The 24153-nt window shown below is 38.4% G+C and overlaps 1 protein-coding gene across 1 annotated transcript in view; it reads right to left on the reverse strand.

The window, feature by feature from the left end:
- Positions 1-24153, reverse strand: part of HSD17B12 (hydroxysteroid 17-beta dehydrogenase 12) — a 155249-nt gene that overhangs the window by 87001 nt on the left and 44095 nt on the right. The window contains exons 2-3 of the mRNA XM_053561268.1: positions 7780-7826; positions 6231-6306 (exon numbers count right to left, since the gene is read on the reverse strand). Coding sequence (XP_053417243.1) covers positions 6231-6306; positions 7780-7826 — 123 coding nt within the window. The remainder of the gene's footprint in view (positions 1-6230; positions 6307-7779; positions 7827-24153) is intronic.

Here is a 24153-nt window from a genome sequence, read left to right on the forward strand (position 1 = left end):
CATATATGAACTGGTGTTATCTGTAAAACTAAAACTAATCAGAACAATGGCCATGTTATACATGTCTATTACTGAGTTCTTTTACATGGCAATGTAACTATTTGCATTGACTCAGTAAGAATCTATCCTTCCCCCTCCCAGGATTATAATTAGATTAAACAAATTTGTAACCATGACCATGCCGAAAATGTTTCAATTAATGGTAAATCTCATTTAATTAGACATGCCAAGCCCACCTGTAAGAAAAAGGATTGCATTCTTATTTGTACAAATAACAAAGACCTCCCAGAAAACTATCCTGAGACTTGTTCTACGTACGGCTTGTGGAGTCTTAGTCTTGTGTGTATACAGAAGACAAAATGTCACTTTCTGGAAGGCAAGGAATATTGAAAAATTTGGAGATCTTGGTGTTAGAGGATACCTCTACAGTAACAGGTACTACAGCCAAAAGCAGTAATGCAAATTGCATAGTTTGTGGTTCTTGTCTTTGGAATATATGAACTCTGAAGGCAATAAAGGTATTTCTGGCATTACGGAAGTGATTTAAAAAATGATGACTCTAGGGACTATACCAGATGAACTCTCTAATCCTACCATCATCTGGATCTAGTTTTATTAAACATAAAACATAAAGCCTTTATGTGATATTGTTACTGCCTCAGAAAATTAGTGGAACAAACTAATTTGCTCAACTTTATGCCTTAACTGTACAGATTTGATCACAAGTAAAGACTGAAAAAGTGAAATGGACATTTTTTTACTTATCCTATTCTGTTGACTACAGACCAGTAAGATTTACATTTCTAAAAGTTTTATATTTCAAAAGATGAAGCTTTAGGACTATTCAAAAGCTTTACAACCTGAGGTAAGTTATAAAAAAGAAACATCATGGTTTGATTTTTTTATTAAAATCAAAGACAGAAATGTGGGAGTTTTTAATCAAAGCTGATTTAAAAAAAATTAAAAAAGAACTACCCAATCAGAATTACCAGCTACCACACAATATAAATTATAAATATCACCATCTCTATATTCTATGAGCCAAAAAGTTGTTCTGAAAGCTGGTCTCCTTTGTATTATGCTTTATTACAAATAAAAACTCAGCTCAGCATTCAAAAATTATCTACAAGCTTTTTTCTTTGACAAATCACCTTGGCAAAAATACCTAATATATGAATCCCGGCTAAGAATGATAATAAAATAAGCTTGTTATATGTGTGAGATAAGCTTTCAACTTGTCTTAATAAATGGGTGACAGGTATCCTTACAAAGAACTGTAATTTCATCAAAGTAGTCAGTCCTGACAAAGCACTTATCCATTGTTGGTGAAACATTTAGTTCACCACTAAACTATATATAATCCATTTAAAGAATTTTTTGAAGAACTTTGACATTGATGAGTAGGCTACCTCCACATTGATAGGGAATTACTTCTGAAGGCATGAAATGCTAATTACACGACAGAAGAGTTAGAAAGTGAGAGCAGCCACTGGAAGGTCCCCTACTTTTCTTTAAGTAGCAAGTAGTTCCTCTTCAATCTCCTCCTTTCCTCTCCTTTCAATCAGACAGGGAAATAGGAGGAATGAGTTCAGCCCACTGTAGTGAGTTTAAGTGCTGGACTAGAAAAGACTAGTTAGCCTAGTTAAACTAATTTGTGTGACTTCTGTTTCCTGACTGGACTCTGACTGATAAATTAGTATCAAGAGTGGGATCCCAAGAAATAGGACTTTTGTATTGGTTTGGTTGTATTGGCTTAAACACAGTGCCAGGCTCCTTCCCAATGGGAAACAGGACACTAGTGATCCATGAGGCAGGAAGTGGTACAACAATTAATCATAGTAACCATAGTAGCTGACTGTAAGGAAGTATCTATTGAGAAAAACGCCACGGGGGACCGAGTGGCGGCTACATTCCAGTCCAACAGGCTGGGGTGTGCTGGGTTTCTTCTGTATGCACTGCAGCACTTACAGAAAGAAAACGATAAGCTCCAGCCATTAAACTTTCAGTTCATATTTACCATGAACCAGAGAACTACGGTGGCCCTAATGAAAATTTTTACGTCTTGTGGCCATAGTACTCACCTTGCTAATATCAAATTTAAATGCTCCCGTTACAGAATTACAGTGTAAGTTGAATTCCACAGACTTACTATGTCTCACATGGGAAAGTAAAAGCAGTGAATGAGAAAAAGTAAGACCCCAAGATTTGGGATGGGTGAAGTCTACTGAAACAGAGACTCTTGAACCCCCAAGCTACTCTCAGCCTCCCTTGCCAGAGGAAATAGAAATAGCCTGTTCTATCTGTGTCTGAGGAGATTAATGTTCCCTGGCTTGAAGAGCTTTACAGCCTAACCATAGGCTAATTCCTTTGCAAGAGAATTCCTCATCTCTTCAAGATACAAGGTAGCTGGTGTGGTGAACACAATTGTATTCTCAGCTACTCAGGAGGCTGAGGCAAGAGGACTCCAGGAGCCCAAGAGCTCAAGACCAGTCCAAGCAATATAACAAGACTCTGCCTCAAACAAACAAATAAAAAATACCCAACTTAACATCCTTTACTGCAGCTCGGCACCCATAGCACAGTGGTTACGGCACCAGTCACATATATGGAGGCTGGTGGGTTTGGGCCAGCTAAACAACAACAACAAAATAGTCAGGCATTGTGATGGGTGCCTGTAGTCCCAGCTACTTGGGAGGCTGAGGCAAGAGAATCGCTTAAGCCCAGGAGTTGGAGGTTGCTGTGAGCTGTGACACCAAGGTACTTTATCGAGGGCAATATGGTGAGACTCTGTCTCAAAAAACAAAAACAAAAAACATCCTTTATTGCCATCTATGACAGGATTGGATTGCGGCTTTCTCTGGAGAACAAGTACAAAGTCTGATCCATAAACCAATCACTTATACACAAAAATTATCCAAAATGTGCTAATGTGTATGGGTAGAAAGCTGAGAAATATGTAGGGAGTCTAAGAGTATCAGCCCAAGGTAAACAGTATTTCCCAGATTAAGCTAAAGTTTGTTTGTTTTTTTTGATGATTCATTTACTGGAGATTTAGTATTTAAAGCTAACTAAAACCTGGATTCCATGAGCCTACATATAATGAGCCTGGGAAGCCACGACTTGCCTGGCATAATATAGAAGCATGATCCAAAGGCTTAAGAAACTGAACTGTTGGAGTAGATTTATCAAGTGCAACTTACACATATACAATCCCTCCACCATTACACTCTCAAGACAGCCCAGAGGATGTGTCCTTCACTAAGGCACTACTTCATTATTAGAGTGCCTTTATGTGTAAGAGGCCCACTTATCACCATGCCAATCACACAACAGCCTTGTTACCCCAAAATATGAACCTCTATTACTATCTCTCTATTCCTTTGTGACACTCAGTACAGATCGCAATTATTTATTTGTCTGGTGATCTTTGTTTTTTATTTTTTTTTCTTACCCATTGGTTTTCACTGTTTCTTCCACTAGAATATAATTTCCGTGAGGGCAAGGACCGCATCCACCTGGCTCACACTTTCCCTTTAGAGCCTCACATGGAAATTCAAAAAAGATGCACTACGCACGTAACCAAAGAAACGCTGATTTAGTTTTTGACAACCATTAAATCCTGGTCCTTCCTTCTCCTGGAATAGACATGTTTGTGACAACATTATCCTCCCAAGGAAAGGACTTACACCTCCGTTTAAAAGCTTATCCTAATTTATAAATCTACTCTCCATCTTTTCTTCAGCTTAGAGCGGACAACGTAGTCTGCTTGTATTACCTCAAGACTACCGAAATGTACATTATGCTAAGAAAAACATTTTTCACAATTTTCAACAAGAAAATAAATTCCTTTTAATAAAGGTCAATTCAGCAACTTTACCATCTGTCCCTTCATGAAAATGTTTGAACAGGGTCCTGTCTTTCTCCAGATCTGCATTTCTGCCAACTGGCACGTGTCATATCAGATCACAAGCTAACCAAATTCTCGGGTATCATTAAAATATTTCTTCTGACTCATTGAACAATTTTTGTACTGACTACAATACTTGCTGAAAGTGTCATGAGACAGCTTTTTGGGGTTCTCTACCAAGTAGATAGTGGCTTCATTCAAGTAGCATTTCAAAATTCAGCATTCTATTTAATTAAAATTTTCTATTTTCTGTCTCTGAAACTTTACATTCAGCAACTAGTAGTTGCTTTCATTAAGAGCCAATTTCTGCACACATATACAAACACAACATTTTTATCACTTTTAGAGTTATTATATACACAACTATAAATTGCTAACAACTAAACAGTCCTAAGATCCAAGCAGTATGTTAAGTTCACCTACCGTTTCAGCAACGGCTTCAGGCTCATTAGTATGATGGCTTAATTTAAATTCACACCTCAGCAAAATTGCAAAACATTGTATGTCCTGGTGTTTAAGGGTTGCATTTATATAGTTGAAACCTTGAATGTCAAAATCCTTAAATGCCAAAGATCCACTGTGTGTTTATATACCATGTGCTCAGCTCTATATAGATCTGTGTTGTCAGCAAGATTAAAAACATTTTTTTAATATTTAACATAGTTAATATTAAATAAAGGCCTGTTCTTTACCTAAAGATGAAATGAAATGCAATTTCATGTATAGTCTGTCCAATAAGACTAGCTAAATAGTAACAAAAACATAAACTTCACAGGGATGTTGGAAGGGTTCAAGGACATAACACAGGTGAAGGATGGAATAAATACTAAAGCACTATATATAAGTTAGTGTCAATAGTAGGTGGTAAGGTTAATAATAAAAGAAATCTTCTCTCATTGGAAAGAATTAAGACAATTTGTTGGCTACACAGAGGAATTAGTTAAACCAAGGAGTCATAGAGATGAATACATGTTGTAACCATTTTAATTTAAACCATGTATAAATGTAATTAAGTCACCAACATTCTATGTATATAGCCAAGTCCTTGTTGTTTTGTTTTTGTTTTTGTTTTGTGAGACCGAGTTTTACTTTGTCGCCCTTAGTAAAGCACCATGACATCACAGCTCATAGCAACCTCCAACTCCTGGGCTCTTGCCTCAGCCTACCAAGTAGCTGGGACTACAAGCACCCGCCACAACGCCTGCTATTTTTTGTTGCAGTTTGGCCAGGGCTGGGGCCTGGTTCGAACCCACCACGCTCGGTATATGGGGCCGGCGCCCTACCTACTGAGCCACAGGCACCTCCCAGCCAAGTCCTTGTTTTTGAAATTAGACCTGAAGACTAGAATTCCATAGTCTTTCCTGCATGAACCACATCCATAATGTTATTTATGGTTGCAGTTTCAGTTTTTATGATGTGCAGCAAAAACCTCAACATACATGAAATCATCAGGAGAGCAAATTTCTTACTACATTTTATCAGTTTTTCCAATATTTTACATCTGTCTTGTTCACCACTAATTTGACAGTCAATTTCTGAAAGAACTCATTTGACTCACTTTTTCCCAGAGCATTTAACTTAGTTTTTATAGAAATAACTCTCCTCTTACACTAATGAGTCATCATTTCTCTAAACATTTAATAACAAAAGCACCCAGCAAATGTAGGTTTAGAAACAAACACAATTGACTCTTAATAAGTAAACAATTTGACTTATGAGAGTTTTATAAGCATTATACCAGGAAGCTTCTCAGTCACTAATGGAATACTGGGCACACCTCTCAGTACGTTTTACCAAGGAACTGAACAACACTGGTTTACCCATCTGATTGGTTAAGTATTAAGTCAGGTAAGAGAGTCTGCCATATTGTAATTCAGGTCTCAATCATAGCTACGAAGAAAGTTTAAAATAGTTGGCCTGTCACATATATATTTGCTATCTTTCATATTTTTCATCAATCATATATATAGATTATACATTTAGGGACACTGAAATTAAAAAAGTAAAAAAAATTGAAGAATATTTTTGAAGAAATGAGGCAACAGAAAAAAAAAGAATTCAGATGTGTCCGTAGAACATGATAAAATAATCAGAGAATTTGACTCCTGACAACAGAAACTAAATGAGGAAGACGTTTGAAGCAAATTACAATAGGACTAAAACAAATTCTTTTAAGTTGATGATTCATCTTTAAAAATCCCATAAATAGCACAAACTATAAGTAAATGTCAGTGCCAGATAAACTTGTCAGTGTTTGAAAACATTAAACATAGATTAACTATAGTCCTTTTGTAATCATGAGGCTTTTGATGTGAGAACTTACTTATTTCACTGGAAACCTGGTTCAATTTATCCTGTGATCTGCTCATAAGGACCACCTTCATTCCAAGCTTTGCTAACTGAAACAACAAAAGATTTGAATCACATCTGTGTGTGTCACTTAAAGACATAAATTAGATACGTCCCCATTTAAAAAAAAAAAAAAAAAAAAAAAACCCTGACTAGATGATAATTTAAATTAAAACAAAATAAGCCTGCCTATAATCTTAGGCTGAGACAAGAGAATTACTTAAGCCCAAGAGTTTGAGGTGGCTGTGAGTTGTGACGCCACAGCAATCTACTGAGGGTGACATAATGGGACTCTATCTCAAAAAAAAAAAAAAAGTTAATTCAGATGGACAAAATATCACTTGTGTAGCACTCCTGATTAAGAATGTTTATGTTGGATCTAGTTATGAGGAAATAACCAGACCAATCCAAATTTCTCAGCAAAATAACTACAGAACAATCTGGCCTGGATTTTACAAAAATGGTATTGTCATAAAAGGGGAAAAAAGGCTATTCTTCTAGATTAATGGAATCTAAGAGCTACGACACCAAATGCAATACACATTTCTTAACTCAACCTTAGAACCAAACAAGGAGTTATAAAGGCTATTATCGGGACAACTGGGAAATTTGTTTTAGTTCTTAGAAGATTTACCCTGAAATTTTTCAGGTGAATTGTGATGATGTCTCTATCTTACAAATGGGCCAACCACATAATAATTCTAATAATAAATTAAATGTGGCAAAATATTAACAATTGGTGAATCCAGGTGAAGAGCATGTGGGTGTTGACTGTCTTCTTGCAACTTTTGTGTAGTTTTGTTAGTCATCAAAATAAAAAAGCTAGAAAAACAAAGAACGACTCAACTTTAAAAAAAAAAGATGCTTTGGGAATGATAAATGAGAGTCAATGGATCTGCCAGGACCTTCAGAACCAGGCAATCCACAGACCGTAGGTGCCTTCTCAGGGACTGGAAGGCAGGAAACTTGCTTGAAGAGCAGCCCCAGGGCTCTGGCTTTGTACAACGGACTTCAAACTATTACACTTCCCTGTCCTTTAACTGCATTACAGAGGACTTCAATCTTTTGCCTATGAATGCCAACATCTTTCTGTTAATCATAGTGACTCTTGTGAAAAAGATGCCATGGACTAGCCTAGAAATATAACCAACTATGATAATGCTTCTACTTTTTTTTTGAGAAATAGAAAAAATATTTTTCTATTTTGAAAAGTAGTTCATAATAATTGACTTTAAAACTGAGAGCTGTTTACAGTTCCATGACATAAAACTACACTAAATCCTAATTTCAGCCAACCACCGCAGAAAGTTTAATAGTTACTTGCACAGAAATTTGCTTTAATTATTTTTATTTATTTAAGCAAACATGGTATGTCTGACAGGGTAGAAACAAAGAGTATTTATTGTAGTATACAACATGATATTTGTGTTTTTAAGTTCAAAAATCAAAATTACTATAAGAAATCATTCCGTATTTGTTTTATATTTTTAACACCCAAAAGGAAGTTCTTGAAAATCACCTACCTCTTCTGCATATGATTTTCCAATTCCATCAGTACTACCTGTGACAACTGAAAAAGGAAAAGAAAGTAATAGTTTATTTTAAGAAATAGAACAAAGAACCAGTTATAATTAGGACTCACCAATTATACACAGAATAATACAATTGGTATCTTTTCAGAGTGGCAGTCACCACTGTGTGTGTGTGTGTGTGCGCGCGCGCGAATTCACTGAGCTGCACCACTTAAGCACATTAGTATATCTTATATCTTAATAAACTAATTTTTTTTTTGTAGAGACAGAGTCTCACTGTACCGCCCTCGGGTAGAGTGCCATGACTTCACACGGCTCACAGCAACCTCCAACTCTTGGGCCTACGCAATTCTCTTGCCTCAGCCTCCCGAGCTGCTGGGACTACAGGCGCCCACCACAACGCCCGGCTATTTTTTTGTTGCAGTTTGGCCGGGGCTGGGTTTGAACCTGCCACCCTCGGCATATGGGGCTGGCGCCCTACTCACTGAGCCACAGGTGCCGCCCTTAATAAACTAATTTTTAAAATTAAGGGTAGCAAAAAGATATTGAGTTAAGATTTAATCCTTCTGTGATAAACCTTATTTCTCCTGTAACCTCAAAAAGTTTAGGTGGCAGATATAATTGAGAATTATAATTGGTCACATTATACCATGGTATCTTATCTCTGGAATACTCTATATTGGTTACAAGTTCAGAGCATGGGTGTCTGCTTCAAAAGATTAGAGATTCCCCTACACACAAATTCTCTAAATAAGAGTTGTCCAAACCATTTCTAGATTATAAAAAACAAGTCATAGGCAAAGTAGGATTTTCATGTATTTTTCCTAAAACCATGTCTTACAAATTACAAGAGATGGGCCCTAATTTTTCTATTCAGAAATTATGTCGAACACATTCATATTCTTTCTAGCCATATCTTTCATAATCTCATAGACTTCTACCATGTTCCTGGCTGTCATCTTTACAGAATTTTTTAAAACTTCAGAATAAAAGAAAAAAATCAAAAATACCAGAGAACAGTATGACAAACGCCCAGGTAGCCAGGCCCAGCTTCACCAATGATCAACCAAGGACAATCTTACTTCGTCTGCACCCCCACCTGCTTCCTCTCATCTCCTCATTTAATTTGAAGTAAATTCCAAACATTGTGTCACTTCATCCATAAATATTTCAGTATGTTACGGGCCATCAAAAATAACCACAATACCATTATCACATTCCTGAAACTGCAAATAATATCTCCTTTTTTTTTGGAGATAAGAGCCTCAAGCTGTCGCCCTGGGTAGAGTGCTGTAGCATCACAGCTCACAGCAACCTCCAACTCCTGGGCTCGAGCGATTCTCCTGCCTCCACCTCCCAAGTAGCTGGGCCTACAGGCACCTGCCATAACGCCCGGCTATTTTTTGGTTGCAGCCGTCATTGTTGTTTGGCAGGCCTGGGCTGGATTTGAACCCGCCAGCTCAGGTGTATGTGGCTGGTGCTTTAGCCGCTTAAGCCACAGGCGCTGAGCCAATACCTCCTTTATAACAAATTATCTCATCACATAAATTTTCCCAAATGTTTCCAAAACTTCTAACAATTTGTTCTAGTCAGGATTCAATAGCTTCCTTTCTGAAACTGTCAAAATGTCTATTAAAATGTTTTAATCTATAGGGTCTATTTATCTACCTACCTATCTATCTATCTATCTATATCTATTTATCTCTCTCCCCCATCCCTAATTTATTTGTTGAAAACAATTAGGTCATAGGTTTGTGCTTTCTCAGCCTGACATTTGCTGAACGCTTTCCCCTGATATCTTTTACTATGCTCTTCTGTCTGTAGAAGTTGATATAGATGCTTGATCAAAGTCAGGTTTGATTTTCCTTGGTAAGAGTACTTCATAAGTGATATCGCTCATATTTACAAGAGGAAGCACATGTCTGGTTAACTTTGTTATATTAGCAGCCACTGATGATCACTGCTTAGATTCATTATTTCATTGCAGAATGGTGCAGAATGGGTTACAGAATGGTGGTATTTGAATTCAATCACTTATCTACATCTATTAGCTAAAATATTTCCATGGAGAAATTATTCCTTTACCATGATATATAGCTTGCATAGGAACATAAGATAAATGTTTGGAGTTTTTTTAACCATTATTTATCAGTTTTCTAAATAAACTGGTTCCCTGGAATCTCCCAAGGGTAACCCATTTGTTTTATCATTACAATTTTATTTGTAAGAAACATTTTTAACTCATAGATTTAAACATTTGTGGTAGAGCCTAGGTATGTGAAATTGAGCACCATGAGAAAGTTCCTCCAACCTCGTGATCAATCGTACTTTTCTGTAACTTTCCATCTCCTGGTTTTGAAGGCATGAAATCCAAATTTCATACCATATTCTAATGAACTGATTCACCAATGTCTCACAAGTGAAGGATAAACATGTTCTAATTATATTCAATTTTCTCCTCTTCCTTTTCTCCTTTCTCCAAGATCCCAGAACCTCACCTCTTGCCCCCTTCTGTGAAAACCTGTTGAAGCCCCACCATCTCCATTGTTGTAGATCACTTCAAACAAAGGGAAGCTTTCTGTTTTCTAAACTCCCACACATGATGTGCACAAAGAAGGTGATCAGCAAAGGTTTGCTGAGTGAATGATGCTCAGCGATGCGTTGGTCTTACAAACTGCAAGCACACAAGACTTAGTTATCTTGGGAACCTGGTTTCTCAAAGGTCTTCACTTTACAAATAGGGTATCTCATACTTTCCTACACTGACACCTACTAGCCACTGACCTGCTGATTTACAAAGCCTTTCGTACCCATATTGTTCTGTTTAACACCTTGACTATCATGTGAGTTGTATTTAACGCTAGTTTTGAGCCTGGGCCTCCTGAAGCATATATAACTCCCATGTCTCCTGGCCTATCTTGTCCTAATAAAACACTGTGGCCCCAAGGAGAACATTTTTTTTCCCTAGCATGGCAGTCAATGTGTGAATCATGCAACCCATATACATTCATGAGCTACATTACATTTTTGGTGAATGATGGACAACATATACAGTGGTGGTCCCATAAGACTATACTGAAGCGGAGAATTTCCTACCACCTAATGATGTGATGTTGCAGCCATCATAACATTACAGTGCAGTGCTTTAATCATGAGTTTGTGGCAATGCTGGTATAAACAAATCTACTGCACTGCCAGTTCTATAAAATTATGGAACATGTAATTACAGTAAACCTCCATAGCTGACCACCTCTAACATTGACCACCTCAAGTTGACCCAAATTTCATAGACCACACATGCACCACACGTACTCAGTGCACAGTAGGCCTAGTTCCTTATGTTGACCAGCTCTATGTGTTGACCAGTTTGTTAGTCTCTTGAGTGGTCAACTTGCAGAGGGGCTACTGTATATACAGTACATGATATTTGGTAATGATATAAATGTTACTGGCTTATGTATTTAATATGCCACATTTTCTTATCTTAGAGCATATTTCTTCTACTTATTAAAAAGAAACAAAAGTTAACTGTAAAATGGCCTAAGGCAGCTCCTTCAGGAAGTAGTCCAGAAGAACGCACTGTTATCATAGCAGAGGACAGCTCCATGTGTGTTATTGCCTCTGAAGACCTTCAATGGGACAACATGTGGAGGTAGAAGATAGTGATATTGGCGATTCTGACGCTGTAGACCGAGGCTAACTAATGTGTGTGTTTGTATCTCCCCAGGGAATCAGGGCATGTCACCTTCCTAGCACATCAGAGTCTTCACCAACACCTAAGCTCTGAGCTTATCAGGTTTCATTACAAAGGCTTGAACAACTGAATCACTGGACACATGACTGAACTCAGCTAGCCATCCTCCCCTTCCCAGAAGTTGGAAAGCTGGGCTGATATCATGTGGCTCAAATCCCAACTCTCTAACCACATGGTTGGTCTTTCTGGCACAACCAGCCTCCATTTTGAAGCCGTCAAGGGTTCTACCGTGGGTTACTTCATTAGCAAAAACTAGCAAAGCCCACCATGATAACAAAGACACACCTATCACTCCAGAAATTCCAAGGAGGGGACAGGTGTGATGGCTCGGCAGACATCTGTATACCCAGCTCCTAAGGAGTCTGAGACCAGAAGATTGCTTGAGCCCAGGAGTTCAAGGTCATAGTGAACTATGATCCTGTCACTCCACTGCAGCCTGGGCAACAGTGACACCCTGTCTCAAAAAAAAAAAAAAAAGGAAAAGAAAGAAATTTCAAGGATTTATAGTCTCCTCCCCAGGAACCAGGGACAAGGGACAAGGGCCAGTAAAATTCTTTATTCTTGTTAGATAAATATACAGTTTACCCTTGAACACCATAGAGGTTAAAGGCATCAATCCCACATGGTCTCCACATATACCCTTTGACTCCCCCCAAAACTTAATTACTAATAGCCTACTGTTGACTGGAAACCTTAAAGATAACATATGTCAACTAACATATTTTGGGTGTTATATGTATTAAATATCGTAGTCTTAGAATATAGCTAGAAAAAAGAAAATGATACTAATCGTTTTCTAGATTTCTAATCATTAGCTTTCTAATAAAGCTAGAAAAAAGAAAATGATACTAATCCAGGTGTGATAGTGCACACCTGTACTCCTAGCACTTTGGGAGGCCCAGACAGGTGGATAGCTTGAGCATACAAGTTTGAGACCAGCCTGAGCAGAGTGACACCCTAAGAGTGAGACCGCACCTCTACTAAAAGTTGAAAAACTAGCCAGGCATTGTGGTGGGTGCCTGTAGTCCCAGCTACTTGGGAGACTGATGCATGAGGATTGCTTGAGCCCAAGAGATTGAGATGGCTGTGAGCTATGATGACACCAGGGTACACTACCCAGGACAAAGTGGGGAGGCATGCAAGGAAGGAAGGAAAGAAAATTATAAGGAAGAAAAAATATATTTACTACTCATTAAATAGAAGTAGATCATCATAAAGGTCTTCATCCAGAAAATCCACATACAAGTCAAGTGTTGTTCAAGGGTCAACTGTAGTTCAAGGGCCTACAGAAGTTGCCTATACTCCAAGTCCAGTTCACTGTCCTACTAACATGTTACATTACCATGGTACATTGTCAAAAGACATGGATCAATATTGATATGATTAACTAAGGTCCACATCTTATTCAGATTTCTTTATTCATTACTGAAATGTCCTCTTTGTGATTTAGGAAGCCATCCAGGATATCATTACATTTGGTCATCACATTTCCTTATGTAATAGTGTAAGAGACTATATTTAAATTTTGCTTATCTTTTTTAAAAAGCCTATATTCTAACTTCACATAGTTTAACTGGGCATAGTTCTAGGCAAGAAATCATTTTTGACAACAACCAAAGTCTGTCTTCTAGTACAAGTATTATTTAAAAAATGTTACTATTCTGATATTGGACCATTTGGGTATGACCTGCTGGGGCTTTTAGGATTATTAATCTTTAGGACTCTGTCATGATAATACATCTTAGAGTAGGTGTCTTTCAATTCTTTGGTCCTAGGCATTGATAGGCCTTAAAATTCATGTCCCCAAATTCTGGGAATTTTCTTAATTCTTTGATTATATGTTCCCCACATTTTTCTCTTTCTAGAATTCCTATCAATCAGAACGTGGACTTAGTTTCTCTATTAATTGTACTTTTCCTTTTGTTCCACTTTCCAATAAATTTCTTCAACTCTATCTTACCAAACTATTTGCTTTTTTTGAGACAGAGTCTCACTTTGTTGCCCTGGGTAGAATGCCGTGGTGTCATAGCTCATGACAACCTCAAACTCTTAGGCTTAGGAGATCCTCTTGCCTCAGCCTCCTGAGTAGCTGAAACTACAGCCTCCCACTACCAAGGTTGGCTAATTTTTCTATTTTTAGTAGACAGGGCCTCAGTCTTGCTCAGGCTGGTCTTGAACTCCTGAGCTCAAGCAATCCACCTGCCTCAGTCTCCCAGAACAGTAGGATTACAGGCGTGAGCCACTGCACACTGCCCAACTTATTTACTTATTAAATGTAAGTTGTTATTTTTTAATTCTAAAGAACATTTCCATATTTTGATTGCTCTTTCACATGCTCTCTTTCTTTCTCTTTTAAAAGTATCCTGTTCTTATCATAGATCCATTATCTTCTCTTATCTCTGAGGACATTAATCACATTGTTTACATATTTACATTTACTTCTGCTCCTTAGATGCTATTTTCTCTAAGTTTCTTCTTGATTATTTTGGTCTCTCTCTTCTGGGAGGCATTAAAATGTTTAAACAGAGTATGCACATGTGGTAATTATAGTGTAGCCCATACTACAGAGCAATCAATAGGAAAATCAGCTTTTTTATTAGAAAATCCATAAAAGTCAGCATCTGTCTTTTCCAGGGCCTTTCGCTGTCTCTTAAAAAGTGTTCCCCAGGGCGGTGCCTGTGGCTCAAAGAGGTAGGGCGCCAGCCCCATATGCCGGAGGTGGTGGGTTCAAACCCAGCCCCGGCCAAAAACTGCAAAGACAAACAAAAAAAAATATTCCCCAATTTCCAGTCTTCTGGATGCCGGGCAGTTGGGCAACTAACTATTGGTTTGCAGACTTTTTACTCTTACCCTGTTCTTAGTCAGTTGTCTTACCTCTGCCCTCTTCTGTCCAATTACCCTGAATCTCGAACACATCTGGCTGGGTGCCCTGCACCATTTCTGTCCTCTCCTGTACCCAATACTTCCAATTCCTGTGCTGTTCCAAGATCCAAGGGACAAACTTGCTTGCTTCCCAACGGTGTCCCCTCTATGAGCACTCAAGTATTGCTCAGTGAGGTCACTTAGCACTCCTCTGCCTTCTATTGCTATGACCAGGGATGAGGGATGACAGAAGTTACCTAGCTGCATCAAAACAGAGCTTTCTTTTTCTCATTCTTCTAACTACTAGAGAGGATTTCCAAAAGAGGCCCGAAGTATTGTTAATTGGTCATTTTAAAATTAGAAGTTCTCAAGGTTCCTCTTAAACATATTATACTAAACTAAATGTAGTTGAGAATGAGATACTAAACACACTTCTCAAAAAGATTTCACTTTATGTTCCCAGTAAGAACATATTTTCCTATCTCTTTGAAGCAACTACCAAATTTAAATCAAACTAATAGTCTTTAGAAACTGTTAGATGCATGACTGGAGAATACAATGATGTATAAGGCCCACTCTGGATATTAGAGATTCTACAAATCACCCATTTCATGGTTAGGACTTTAAATATTAAGCAGAAACAATATGACTTTAAGTTGTACAAATATTAAAAATTTACCCTCTGAGATTTGGATAGATAAAATTAGTACAGTCTCATTTTCTAATAGTCTCGAAACAAAATCCAACAATTTCATATAAGTTAAATATTGCCTCTCAAGTAAAAATTTTCTGAGAAAAGACAAGTACAAAAAGTAGTATGGGCACAAAGAAATAAAAAATAAAACTGGAAACTCAGAGCTTCTTTCAGCCATCTCTACAGCACCACTGTAGTTCTACCATAATCACCGTAATGAGGGACCAAGTATCACTTCCCCAGCAAAGGAAATAAATCCCTTGGTTCTCCAAGTCATATGATAGATAACGTATTTGCATTTGTGTCAAAATCCAGCCAATTATAAAAGAAAGGGTTTTACTCAATGAATGTGCATGGGGGGTGTGTGAATTTGTTTATTTAAAACAGGTGAGGGGATGTGGATTGATATGCTGTTGCTTTTAAAATTATTTCCTTAAAAGCTGTAAGTCTTACAACAGTAGTAGCAGAGAGAGTAGTTGTGGTTGAATAGAAAATCTCTCCATCAAGTTCAGTAACTTTTTATTTTTATAAAAATAATAGTATAATTCTCACTATATTGTATTGTCTGGGAAGTCAATTCTTCATCCTTAACCAAAGCATACCATCTCCAAAATCAAGTCTGTTGGAAGTTGCTTCTGGGGGGATTAGAGAAACACAGGAAAGATTTTTTTTTTTTTAATTCTTTTTACTCTTTGCATTTTTTTCCTAACCATGTACTGTGTTTCAAAAAAAGAATTCTTTTCCTACTATGAATAGAAAGATAGTGTAAACTGAACCAATAAAATACTTCATCCATTCCAGTTTCCCCCAATTCAAGGTAGCATTGCATAAGTCAGTGCTTCCCAAGGTCCCTTAATAATGTCCTAAAACAGACCTTCTCTTCTTAAATAAAATTTAGTGAAAAATCTGATTACATAATTATTTAATTATTTGATTCTTATAAAAGACCACCAGTTTCAATTAATATTGAATATTAGCATAGAAAATATATGCATGAATATTAAAATTTTTAAGTATTCATTAAAGTAGTACCTAAGATCCATCCTGGGAAACACTGATCTAAGCACTCCCACCCCGATACACCAACTTTCAATAAAAACCAAATGGAACAAATACCAGCCAGTAAGTCATCCAAATTAGATATAGTGCGCAGTTTTTTGGTTTCTTAAAATGAATAATAATCTAAGCGTTCACAGCAATGCTGAAATAAAATGCAATTTGTAAAAACAACCCTGGGAACCCTATCGTTCATGTGTTACAATGCACATTTGGGCCAGAGCTTGCTAGCTGCCTTCTTTAATATCCATTCTTCCCTTCCTCCTTTGCAAGAGAACACTGACTGTTAGCCCAGCATGTTGTGGCCTTGAATAAAGACCATCTTCTAGCCAGCCTAGCAGCGAGGTATAGCCATATAATTAAATTCTGGGAATAAGATGCACCCAGGGTTGTGAGGGACTTTGAGGTAGGCTGTTTGAAGGAAGTTGACTCACCAGAGAGGACCCCTTCTGCCCTTTATCAAACCAATTCAAAAGTGATGGCTGTTGCTGCAGCAGTTCTTGAACCAAGAAATAACCTTGCAGGTAGAAGCCATGAGCTACAATGATGGGGCAGAATCACTGAGAAATTATCATGCCATTTTTTTAGACCAATCATTTCTTTTCTTACTTCTGAGTAAAAAGTTCTAGTCTTTAAAGTGAGTGGGCGGAGAAACAAAACTTCTATCTTACTAAAGTCCATATACATATTATATGGCCCAGAAAAGCAAAGCAAGAATAAACTGTCAGTAAATTACAAAAACAAAATATTTAGAATACACGTCATTATAAAAATATTTGCTCAAGGAACTTCGTTGTTATAATCTAGCTACTTGTAACAACTACCACCTCAATGTGAGCTATCATCTCAAGGACGTCTGCAAAGAATCTTTCAATCCCTCCTCTCTCAGTTCATGCCATACACAGTTAATAATTATCTTTCCCAAACACCATTTTTATGATCTCATTCCTTTGCCAGAAAGTGGTTTCCCTGTTGTCTATTATATAAAACCTGAAACACAAATCCATTCACATCATCCCACAGCTACCACCTGGAGCAACCATCACTCATTTCCTGTAAAAACTACTGTAACAGCCTTCTAATGCATTCGCCTGGTCTCATTCTTACTTCTTCTCTATTCATTCTCCACACTGTAGCCAAAATAATCACTCCTACGTGCAAATCTAAATCGTTTCCCTGCCTAAAACCTATCAGTTGCTTTCTGTTCCCCTCATTCTTACCAAGTCTTCCATGAGCTGACCTTAGCTCGTACCGCTTTCCTCCTCCTACTTAAGCATGTCCCGTGGTTGTGCTGAAATTTTCCCATTCCTCCGAGGTAACGTGATTTCTCTTCACAAATGCTGTTCCTTATGCTCCCAATATATACACTGCTATGCTTACTTCCAAAAGTAAAGAGTTGAAACTTAAGGGCCAATGGGGTAGTATTTAAAGGTGAGGACTTTAAGGGGTGATTAGGCCATGAGGGTTCTTCCCTTACGAAGGGGATTAAGGTCCTTATGAAAGGATCTTCCTGAAGCATTCCTTCAGCCTCCTTGCCTTTCCGCCTGCCACTTTCAGGATACAGCATTCCAAGGATGCAGAGACAAGTGCCATCTTAAAAGCACAGAGTGTCCCTCACCATACGACAGAACCTTCCAATACTTTGATCTTTCACTTCCTGGCATCCGAAACCTTAAGAAAACTAATTTCTGTTCTTTATATATTGTTATAGCAGCACAAATGAACAAAGATACACTGTGTTTTTCTACCATCCTTGAGGTTTTCACTGGAACATCTTCCCTCCCACTAAGGCTCCCTTGACCTCTAGACTGATTTGGGAGGTCACAGCTCTCTGCCCCCACAGCACTCTGTACATGACCTTCATGACATTTATCATACAGGTTCCCAAAGGGCAGGGTCTATCTGGGTTACCACAGTCTAATGCCAGCATTGTGGCTGGCAAAAAGCAGCCAATTAATGAGGTTTTGCTACATGAATGGACGAATGAATGAATGAAAGGAGATTATGAATGGAAAACTAACCTCTTCTGACATTATCCACTACTTTTCCACATGGTATTTAGAAATCCTGCACAATCCCACACACTCTTCAGCCCCCTTTCAACATCAAAAATCACTGATCTATTAACAAAATAAGATTTAAGATATTTAACAAAAATAAGTTTAGTTTGTTTACAATGAATCTATAGATTTACACTTTCAAAGAATTCTGAGAATGTCCTTGAAAAAGATACGATTTTCAATGCCAGAGAGGATGTGAAGTGAACTAGTCCTCTACAAGACTAGGCAGAGAGGAAGTGAGCCACTTTGGTTTAGTAAAGCATGCTAAATGCCCAAAGCAGTGACAGTTCACTATTCTTGTCACTAAGATTTGCTTCTTCAATTGACACTGGTGTCCTCAGATTCCATTTTGCTTTTGAGTAAGTGAACAAGAGAAGGCAGCTGCTAACAATTCAGAGAAATGGGTATGACCATGGTCATGGGTAGACTTGAAGTAGCGGAAGAAGGGGAGGAGGGGAAAAGAGGCTGAAAACGCTTACATCTTCACTTATAACACCAGAGCCCAATCTTACAAGCTTTTGAGAAGATAGAAACTGACAACTATAAAGAATATCCTAACTTGGCATCCAGAAGTGTCTAGCTTGTTACAGATTATATAAAATACTGGCAACTGACCAGGGCTCCGCTTCCAGATTTTATACAGTCAACAAAAATACTTGAGTTTGTGTAGGTTAAAAATATTCTACTCTTTTTGTCCTCAACTTGCTAGGAACAGATATTTTTAGTAAGAACCCAATCAACCTTATCAAAATCAAACATCAGAAATAGACCAGAGGAACACTGGAAGCAAACACACTATTTTTAGTTCCTCTGTCTATTCCCTGCCACTACCCACCAAATTCTGACTGCAGAGCCCATGCAGAAGAGCCTAGCTATTCCAAGCAGTTTCCTTCTCATGACCCTTTTTCTTCCTCCTGAACACCTGAATGCAGAAAACACTCGATTGATTAAAGATTAATACTGCCGCAAACCATGACAGCTGCCTTTCCTCTTGAGTGCTGGGGGGAGAGAGGGAGCATAGAAAATGACAGAGAGCTTGCATCAGTATTCCTCTTGGGGATCTATTACATGGAAAGAAAATAGCTATTTCAATTCCCTTTTGTTGCTAAAAATAGCAGTCTCAATTGATTCAAGCAAACAGTGCAGGGGCTTAACAGTGCTGAATTTAGAAACCACTGAAGTCCCTAAGAGCAAATGCTAACGTAGTCTTAACACATGCCAGCTCATATTTAACAGAGAACAAAGACAAGTGTGCAGGGGGCAAGTTAACAAAACAGCAGCAACTTCCCACACTTTTATTAAAGACAAACAGTGAAAGTGATGCAAAATAAGGAAAAGACAACTATAACTTGTTCTATTCATCGTATTTTAATACAAAAATAATTTTACATAAAAATATAAGCTTATGGGCGGTGCCTGTGGCTCAGTCGGTAGGGCGCCGGCCCCATATACCGAGGGTGGTGGGTTCAAACCCGGCCTCGGCTGAACTGCAACCAAAAAATAGCTGGGCGTTGTGGCGGGCGCCTGTAGTCCCAGCTACTTGGGAGGCTGAGGCAAGAGAATCTCTTAAGCCCAGGAGTTGGAGGTTGCTGTGAGCTGTGTGAGGCCACGGCACTCTACCGAGTTTTGTTAATAAACAAAACTACCAGCAAAGTTCAAGTCTAGACTCTGTCTCTACAAACAAAAAAAAAATAAAAATAAAAATATATAAGCTTATGCATAAATCCAGATAGTGTGGGCATTTCCCCACATGGTTTGGGGAAGCATACATCTTTTTTAAAGAACAGTAGATTACTATAGGAAAAGAACGTCCAACTTAAAAATTCCTGTCCCAATATGGAGTCCCCTTAGTCCAGTCGGTCTTTTCAGGTTCATTCCCTACTGAGCAGCCCTCTCCCATGAACTTCACACTTCCTTCTCTCTCTTTTTTTTTTTTTTTTTTTGCGGTTTTTGGCCAGGGCCATGTTTGAATCTGCTACCTCTGGTACATGGGGCTGGCGCCCTACTCCTTTGAGCCACAGGCGCCACCCATTCACTTCCTTCTCTAGACCCAATCAGATACTGCAAACAGATATACATGCTACTTAAAAAAAAATAATAAACAAAACTCACAATAAAACAAGATTCAAAGCATCTATAGGTTCAGTACAGAGAAATGGAAGAAGAACCTGTGAAAAGCAGGATCTATTTAAGGCAGCTACTCCCCGGGGCTGACTGCCAGACAAGGGTCTGTGATTCCTTCTCATGGCACTATAATCCCAAAATAGCTTTTGTCTGATTTTTTTCACCTTACTTGCTTAACCTTTCCAAATAATGATTCATTTTGGTTAACACCACATCTTTGTTAAAAAGGCAAACCCTTAACTGGGCAGTTGTGGTGGACGCCTGTAGTCCCAGCTGCTCGGGAGGCTGAAGAGAGAGAATCACCTGAGCACAAGAGTTTGAGGTTGCTGTGAGAGAGGCTGACACCATGGCACTCTACCCAGGGTGACAGAGTGAGACTCTATGTCTCAAAAATAATAATAAATTTTTTTTTAAATTAAAAAATAAAAATGCAAATCCCCAAATAACAATTAAAAGGCTATCAATCTTTATACCTCAGTGTGTTTTAGTGATTCCAACTACTTTGCAGCTTCCTTTGGGAACACCCAAAATGTGAGAGTTTTGCAAAGGGCCTCATGAGAGTAGGAATTCTGACCGGGTACAAAGAAGTTACTACTTTTGAACCGCATGGCTTAATAAGACACCCTATTGGAAAGGCTTAGGCTTTTGCTATTTTACTACAAATAAATTATGAGGAATAGTACTTGGGTGCTAAAATCAGACCAGCAAAGTTCAAGTCTAGATTTAGATCCCAAGTCTGAGACCTATCAGAGAAGCTACTTAGCCTCTAATTTGTAAAGAGAATACAATACCATCTATTCTAAACAGTCATTGTAAAGATTCAATAAAATAATGTTAATAATAATCTCATCACACTATACTGTTTTGAGAATGAAACGGAACAATGTATATATAATGTACTTAGCACAAGACCTAACACACAGCAAATTCTCAATAAATGTTAGCAGTGAGACAAGGAGTAGAGATAGATAGAAAAGGAGTAGAAGAGACGTCGAAAAGAAGATGTAAAGCTACTAAGGTTAGATGTGATGCCAAAGCTCAGCAGCCAAAGAAAAACTAGGTTAAGTTGGACTTTTTCAAAACGAAAATTTTTTCTACAAAGAACACTATCAACAAAGTGAAAAGATAACATTGAATGAGAGAAAATAGGTCCAAATCATGTATCAAAAAATATATATAAACAACTCCTACAACTCAATAACAATTCAATTTTAAAATGGGCAAAGAACTTGAGTAGACATTTATCCAAACAAGATACACAAATAGCTAATAAGCACATTAAAAAATGCTCAACCATCATTATGGTGTATCATTATGACACACTAGGCTGGCCATCGTGTTTTAAACTGGAAAATACCAAGTGCTGGTGAGGATGTGGGGAAATTAAGAGCCCTCATCTATTACTGGTGGGAAGGTAAAATGGTATAGCTACTGAGGAAAACAGTCTGGTAATTCCTCAAAAAGATAAACAGAATTACTACAAGACCTGGCAATTGTACTTTGAAGACCATGAGGTCTGACAATTAAATTAGCAAACGTGCCAGTGCACACTCATGTTGGCAGCACTGGACAAAGAACTTGGTAAAGCTTCGTAATCTGGGTATATGCGTGTCTCATAGCTGTGTTCACATCGACGACACACGGCAGTGTCTGGCTGAGTGCCGTTCATTACTGTTGCATGTTTTTCTGTGCCATCGCAAGAATGTCAGAGCTTGAATTAGAGCAATAAACAAACATTAAATTTCTTGTTAAACTTGCCACGAGTGTAAAGTGAAATCAGGGACATGTTAGTCCCAGTTTATGCGGATAATGTCATGAAGAAAACAACGGCAGACACATGGATTTAACGTTTTTTTCTAAGGGAAGAGAAACCGTCACTGATAAAGGTCAGGGCAGCCGGTAATGAGTAGAACTAACAAAAACAGTGCAAAAATTGGTAGAACTGTGTGTCAAAATTATCAACTGACTTTGAGAGGTATAGCAAACCAATGAAACATCAATTTTATTTTATTTATTTATTATTCTCTTTTTTGTTTTTTTGTTTGTTTGTTTTTGTAGAGACAGAGTCTCCCTTTACTGCCCTTGGTAGAGTGCCGTAGTGTCACATGGCTCACAGCAACCTCCAGTTCTTGGGCTTACGTGATTCTCTTGTGTTAGCCTCCCGAGCAGCTGGGAATACAGGCGCCCGCCACAACGCCCGGCTATTTTTTTGTTGCAGTTTGGCCGGGGCTGGGTTTGAACACGCCACCATCGGTATATGGGGCCAGCGCCCTACTCACTGAGCCACAGGTGCCGCCCTATTCTTTTTTTTTTTTTTTTTGAGACAGAGCCTCAAGCTGTCACCCTGGGTAGAGTGCCATGGCATCACAGCTCACAGCAACCTCCAACTCCTGGGCGTGAGCCATTTTCTTGCCTCAGTCTCCCAAGTAGCTGGGACTACAGCACCCGCCATAACGCCCAGCTATTTTTTGGTTGTAGTTGTCCTTATTGTAGGGCAGGCCCGGGCTGGATTCGAACCTGCCAGCTCTGGTGTATGGGGCTGGCGCCTTAGCCACTTGAGCTACAGGTGCTGAGCCTGAAACATCATTTTTAACTGAAAATCTTGGCCAATAATTCATGGCTCTTGCACCACAACAATGTACCAAATCAATGTCACTATCTATGAGGGAGTTTTTAGACAGTAAACAAATGTATTGGAACACCCACCCCTACTCACCTCGTTTGGCCTCCAGTGACTTTTTCTTTACACGGAGATAAAGGAAAAAGAAGACTTCTTTTTTTTTTTTGCAGTTTTTGGCCAGGGCTGGATTTGAACCCATCACCTCCAGCATATGGGGCAGCGCCCTACTCCTTTGAGCCACTGGCACCGCCCGAAAAAGTAGACATTTTGATGACATTCAGGACATCAAGGGTAATGTGACAGCTCTGTTGGCCAACCCAGAAAGAGAGTTCTAAAACTGCTTTGAAGGGTGGCCTAGGTGCTGGTGTATAGCTTCCCAAGGGGAGTATTTCAAAGGTGACCGTAATGATATTCAGCAATGAGGTATGCAGCAGTTCTTCTACAAGGAATTTGCAAACTTGTCAGACCTTATATATCCCAACGAATTGAAAATCAGTATTCAAACAAAAGCTTGTACATGAATGTTCCTAGCAGTGTTGCTGATAACAGTCAAAAAGTAGAAACAACTCAAATGTTCATCACTTGATGAGTGGATAAACAACATGTGGTATGCCCATACAAGGGACTATCACTCAGCCATAGAAAGGAATGAAGTACTGATACTTGTTACAAAGTGGATGTACCTTGTGTATTAACATCGTGCTAAATGAAAGGGGCCAAACACAGAAAGTCAAATACTGAATGATTCCACTTACAGAAAACATCTAGAAGGAAAACAGATTAGTGGTTGTCAGGAATTGGAGGAGAGAAGATAGGGAATGACTGTTTCATAGATATGGTGTTTCCTTTTGGAGTTGATGGCTCTGATACCTGCACAACATTGTAAATGAACTAAATCCCACTGAATTGTACACTTAGAAGTGGTTAATAGTTAAATTTATATAATGAGAATTTTATCACAAATCTTTAAAAATCCCTTTTAAAAAAGGTTACTAAAGATTAGGTTTTGCTGAAGGGTAGACCAGGAAAGAAATTTCTCTTCCTACATTGTTCCCTGAATTCCAAAAGCAAAACTCTAATCAATATATCATTCGATTTACACTACACATACGGAAGAACCTAAGTTTGTTCCTATACAGAGAATGGCCTTCTTACATACATCTAGATTTATTGAGTGCTCATCAGGTGCCAAACA

This window comes from Nycticebus coucang, chromosome 14 (assembly GCF_027406575.1).
Source record: "Nycticebus coucang isolate mNycCou1 chromosome 14, mNycCou1.pri, whole genome shotgun sequence".
NCBI lineage: Eukaryota > Metazoa > Chordata > Mammalia > Primates > Lorisidae > Nycticebus > Nycticebus coucang.